Source organism: Anopheles merus, chromosome 3R (genome assembly GCF_017562075.2).
Source record: "Anopheles merus strain MAF chromosome 3R, AmerM5.1, whole genome shotgun sequence".
Taxonomy (NCBI): Eukaryota; Metazoa; Arthropoda; class Insecta; order Diptera; family Culicidae; genus Anopheles; species Anopheles merus.
Genome location: NC_054084.1, coordinates 32,824,803 through 32,830,943, shown reverse-complemented (window position 1 = coordinate 32,830,943; position 6,141 = coordinate 32,824,803). Strand labels below are relative to the sequence as shown.

Here is a 6,141-nt window from a genome sequence, read left to right as displayed (position 1 = left end):
ACGGTTCGGAGAGTGTAAATCCCGTCCGCCGCACAGCACCACCACCACCAGGCAGCGTGCAAAACGTAACGCAGCGCGCGAAGAGCAAACTCTTACACTCCGGCCCGTGTGTGTCTGTGTGTCTGTGAGAGGGTATTTTTTCCCTTTCGGTTGTGCGCTCTTTTCGTCACACAAGCGTTACCATCCCTGGCAGCACTCTGTGCTACCCCCTGTCCACACCGACAGCAGGGGCGCGCGCGCGCACGCTTGCGTTACTTCCCTTTTAGGTTCCATCCTCATCATCCCCCTGGCAAACGGCGCGTGTTCCGTCGTGTGCGTGCGAGAGAGAACCGAGAACAGTCTCACCGAAGGGAGTGAGAGGGAGAGAGATAAAGTAACGTGAGAGCATAGCATTGCGAGGAGAGCGAGAGAAAGCATTGCGCGCTGAAGGCAACCCACCACCATCCCCCGTGCTTCAAAAGCCACCAGCTGACGAGGATTCCCTTCTCACACACTCACACTACACTGAGGATTATGCTAAAAATGCTCAGGGATTCCTCCCCCCTCCCCCACACACCACTCACCCTTTGGATGAGGGAATTTAATCTTTCAATTCTGGTCCCTTGAAACACCACGGCCAAACGCCACGCTTGGGTGGACATTTGACACCACACCATGGCAAACAAAAAATGGTAGGAACGAAATCCCTTTTCCAGCTGGTCGGTTACCTTCCCGGGAACTTACGTCGATCACGTGGCCGGGTTGGTTTGGAAGGGAGGACGGGGGAGAAGGAGGATGAACCACTTTCACTACCAAATCAACCGGTTTTCGGTGGGTAGGCCGAATACGAACGTAACGCTACCACCAGAAAGGATACCCCAGCGATTCGTTTTCTCCTTTTTGTGGATTATTTGATTATAATCTACTATTTGTAGTTAATTTCACTAAAATAAGACAAATTAAATTCTAATTAAAAAAAAAATATTTTACTAATTTTGACCATGCCACAACAACAATCTTTGCCGAGTAAAGGGATAAAGGGAACAGAAAACGCATACAACCGTTAGCGTATGAAGCGGAAGGGTGTGTGTGTATATGTAACCGTCCAATTGTGACGTATTATCCCTTAGGACCTTTTTCTTTACAATCTTTACGTTACACACTCTAACACACACTAATAGGCAACCGTTTCAACCGTGCTTTTATGAATGAAGCCCGTCGCTTACGGGCCAGCAGGCATCCTTCATTCGTGGCGGGAAACATGAAAACGAAAGGGAACCACCACCACCGCCCCGGTTGGTGTGCCAAAAGGGACGGAACTCTGTGGACAGTAACGCGCAAACACACACACACACACGTATACCTTGCACATATTGCAACACGATACACACGAGGGGGAAAAAGGCAGGCAGGACGGAAAAACTCGGCATGTCTCGCAGTTGTAATGAAGCAGCATCCGAAACAGCGGTGCGCAGATGAAACACCCGGGAGGGAGGGAACGGTAAAAAAAGAAGGTCCTGGTGTGTTACAGAGCTTATTTACATAAATCCGGCGACGGTGAAGCGAATTGGAGGAAGCGATCATGCCAGCGAAGGGGCGGAAATGATCGCATCAAGTAGAGCAATAAAAAAGAAAGGAGAGATTTGTCATATAAGAGGCTTATGGAAGCATCCTTGAGGCGTTTTTTTTTTTTTGTTATAACCATTTTTGTGTCACATCCACACGCTGCCACATGGATATTATTCGCAAAGAATGTGCAAAATATGGACCACAGTTTTTGCTTCTGCAAAAGTGTGTTTAAGTGGATCCTATAATTTAAAAAAACACACCTTAAACCGGAATTTGAGAAAGCCTTTAGCCCTTTTTCCTTCTCCCAAACCACCCAAAAAAAATACCCCAAAAGCTTTGCGTTTGTTTGGTGAATGCCCGTGCATCCCAGGACTAGTATGTTTCCACCCTTCGCCCCCTTCTTTTCGGTCATATTCATATATCCCCGCGTGAATTGGATCTATCCGGTGGGAGAGTGCGCATTTTGATGGGTCTCAATTGGTTTCCTTCATCATCGGCTTCATTGAATTGAAACGCTAGAACAAAGTGTGTGTGGTGTGCGCACTAAAACGGCTCAATCAGATGATATTTCATCCGACCCGAATGCGGTGCGTGTATGCATATCGACCACGACCGGAGAAAGGAATTCCTGCTATGTGCTCGCAAGGGCCCGCGAAATTGTACCACAGCTGGCAGAGCAAGTGGTGGTTTCATCGTACACATGGCGGGGAAAAAGTAATGTTTTTTTTTTTTTTCGGGTGGAAAGGCACCCCATACACACACACAGAAGAAGACCGCGGGGACCATAAATCTACCCAACGGCAGCGTACCATTTACAAATGATGTCAAATCATAATGAAATAATGGCATAATGTGCGGCGAGGGTATGCTGGCGTTGGCGTTTTCGCCCAAACTGTGTGTGTGCCATCCCCAACCCTTAGTAATCTTCTACCGAGAGCAAGTGCATCTTCACACGCGTGTAATGCAACCGCGGTTGTTGCAACAGTGTGAACGGGTTGGGTGCGCATTAAAACATAAAAATAACGCACTAATAGCATCGCGCGCACGTAACGGAACAGCAGAGCACGCCGCGTGGAAACAGAACAATTACTTCGAGAGCTGATTTCCGCTGATTATGCTTCCTTCTGCTGCCTTAGGGGGTACACACTAAACTGAGAGAGAGAGAGAGAGAGAGAGAGAGAGAGAGAGAGAGAGAGAGAGAGAGAGAGAGAGAGAGAGAGAGAGAGAGAGAGAGAGAGAGAGAGAGAGAGAGAGAGAGAGAGAAAGTTTGTTCCATACACACACACGATCGTTACATATACTAACACAACACTACGGGAAAATGGGTAGAGCCTGTAGAGCGTGATCATCACACCGTGGCGGGGGGCAAATTATGTCAGCCGGTGGTGCGGCCACTAATTGGATCCGACACTTGACATTACATTCACTTCCGAAAAGGCTTGTGAACTACGCCCGGTGGGAGCTTTCTTTCGGTCCCTTCTATGCTGTATGATTGTGTATTGTGTGTTAGAACGAGAGGGGACAGATGAACCGAACCGGGTGTACGGACCGAAGGGGAATAATCCGTGCGATCCGTGCGCACTCTGCCTTAATTTACATATTCAAATGTACGGTAACGGACGAGCTTAGAGAAGCAACGCATAAACAGGCAAAAGCGTGCTATTTTAACAATCGACACCCGATGGGGACCTCGCACGCATGTTGTTCTGCATTCACAAAGCGTAGCACAGATCGCACAATTCTATTCTTGGTTGGTCTGCTGTACTATATGGTCATTGTTATGCGTTTCGCAAACACGCTGCCCTTTTTCCCTTTCCAAACGCACGATCGTTGACCGGTGCTGCGATACCATCTGATCAATTGCGGCAGATTCACATCCGCCAATTGCAATCAATTTACGTTTCCATTGTAAGCGTCCACAATTCGATCACGAGTGGGATAATACGATCAAACAGGGGACACACCGGAGCGCTATCGATTGCACGATCATCATCTTGATGTGTCCCTTCCATTTGTAGCTACCCACACACGTGCTCAATATCAATCAGTAGACCGCCAGATCGTCTCTCTAAGGCAAAACATAATTGCTAATTTGAAAAAAAAAAAAAGGTATCAGACAGCTTCTTCCCGCCCACAGCGAAAAAGGGTTCTTCATCCATTCCGGGCACGGAGGAACGCACCATTCGACCCGTAAAACGATTAAAACCATTCCCCTCAATTATCGCTCATCAAACCGTCAAGGTTTTGTTCTTCAGGTTCCCCTGCGTTGGGCCCGCCGGGCTGTACAAATTATGCATGATTCTAGATACGCACTGCGGAAAAAGCGGAATGATCGTCCACCGTCTCGTCGAATGATCTCTCTAGCAATCTAGCCGCACACAACACGGTTCGGTTATAATTTCGAAACTCATTCGAAACAATTAACATACATACGACAACGGGTGGTGTTCGGTGGCTGGCTGCTTGTTGTGTACATACATGTTTAATCGACTGGAGTATTGGCCGATTGGCCCCCGGCCTCCGTTTGTGTAGCCAAATTGATGCGGAATGTGACACCCATTTCCCGGCAATTAGATGATGCTCGGCGCACTCGTTCATTGAGAAGATGAATATCAAACTTGTCGCCATTTGTCACCTTATTGTGAAGCGTGTGGTGGAAAAAAGAACTAGAAATAGAACAGGGTTAAATTATACCTAGAGTGCGTTAAATGAACGGCCACAATGGGCAACAAAAATGGAAAACTGATCCACTCCACCGGTGATGAAGAGGGTGCACGGTGAGATCATCACCATGGTTACCCGTACTGCTTACATCCTTACTCCCTCCCACACGTTTCGTTTCGTCATCATGGCTTGTGCTCGTAGATCGTTTGCTAACATCAGCTTCTTCTTTTTTTAAGCCATAAATATATTTGTACAATTTACCTTAAATGTAATTTCGTGGTTTTTTGTAGAAAAAAGGCACACATTTCGCTATTTTTTGTAGACAAAAAAATACATTCGTCATGAGAGAGAGAGAGAGAGAGAGAGAGAAATCTGTACATATTTAAATGCAAACGAAGCAGATCGGTGGAATGAGATTGAGTATATAGTTTGCGGGTGGTTTTGTGTGGTTTGGAAAGGATACTTGTTGCGACAATTTGTAAGCCTTTTTCCTCTCTCGATCGTGGGTCCCTGTCCTGTCCTTCACTACCACGAGAGCGTTTGGGTGCTACTTCTACTGCCCCCGATGCCTTTTTTTTCTTCTTCGATTGACGCGATTTTGCATACCTCTTTTTTCAATCAAACTGAGACGAATTAGTAAGATATGGCGATCTCATTACACCCGTAGCTATATTATACACAAACTAACACCCAGAGTACGCTACAGCAAAAGTAAACATAGCGGGGGTAAGAAAGGGAAGTTGAGGTTACCGGCCGGTTTGCCAGCTTCTTGAGCAGTGAGTAACGAACGGAGAGAGGCACAAGATACGGGCGGGGAGCATTAAAAAAAAAAACAACAACTCAGCAGAAGGTTGATGTTGATGGGAACATGGGCAGCGAAACGGACGCGATGATCTTCGTGACAATCGGCGAACCGCAGAACCGCACGCAGCATAAACATAAAGCGACGTGCTAGATTGGGAGGTGTAGTGGGTACATACGCGACGAACTGATTTCCACATCCGGGAGGCGACACCACGATGACGGCGAGAACTGACGCTCGCGGCGCGTTGAACATTTCCAGAATCTTCATGACGCGTACAAGGGGCGATGTTGTTGCACGCCTCCCCGGGTGTCTATTTGCAAAGGGTACATACTGATACATTCATACACACGCACGCACGCACACACACACATTCGCATCCGGCAGGGACACGCCGCGACACACACACACACATGCACACATATCGTCCTGAAGAGCTCGATCGATCTCGGGGTGGTTTTTGCTCCAGGGTGGGAAGGTTCTTCTTTCTTATGTCTTGGTGATGGGCCTTCGAAACAGCAAAATGTGGGGCTCGGGCTGGTGCACCATGTAGTGGACCCAGCCACGGGACTGCTGTACACCGATCGCTCGCCATTCGTTCTCGGTCATGAGGTGTGTTTTGGGCACCAGCTTCGCTATATCCTTCGGTAGCACGACGTGTCTGGAAAGGAATGCACAACGGAAGACGAGATTAGCGAAAGGAGAAAAGGTCGCCTTCTAAGCATTATCGCCAAGGACGCCCGGTTTTTTTTTGTGTGGTAACGCGACGATGCCGGCAGCTCTTCAGCGTTCACGTTCAAGGCCGCAGGGCAGCAGTACCAGCTTACCACTTACCTGTACTCGTACTCGTCGTCGTAATATTTATCCGAATAGTAAATATCTTTCACGCTCATTTTTTGGCTTCTTCTATTTGGTAAATAACAATCAACGTACACGGGCACACTGTCTATCGAGCTCGGTTAGCGGTTTCTTTTCCGTAACAAATTGGTTTAGGCACAAATCGCACTCGCTGCTTTCTCTCCCTCTTGGGCTTCTTTGTTTGGTTCGAGGACTCTTTGATGGTATGTTGCAGGAGCAAATATCCTGTAGCGTTATTTGGCGGTTGAATGCGCGTTATTTGAACGAGA

The 6,141-nt window shown here is 47.7% G+C and overlaps 1 protein-coding gene across 1 annotated transcript in view; it reads right to left on the bottom strand.

The window, feature by feature from the left end:
* Positions 1-4,678: 4,678 nt before the first annotated feature.
* The window catches only part of LOC121597931 (cyclin-dependent kinases regulatory subunit), a 1,488-nt gene continuing 25 nt past the window's right edge, over positions 4,679-6,141 (bottom strand). The window contains exons 1-2 of the mRNA XM_041924264.1: positions 5,849-6,141; positions 4,679-5,675 (exon numbers count right to left, since the gene is read on the bottom strand). The exon at positions 5,849-6,141 is cut by the window's right edge and continues 25 nt beyond it. Of these exons, the coding sequence (XP_041780198.1) occupies positions 5,504-5,675; positions 5,849-5,907 (231 nt within the window). The 5' untranslated portion in view covers positions 5,908-6,141 and the 3' untranslated portion in view covers positions 4,679-5,503. The remainder of the gene's footprint in view (positions 5,676-5,848) is intronic.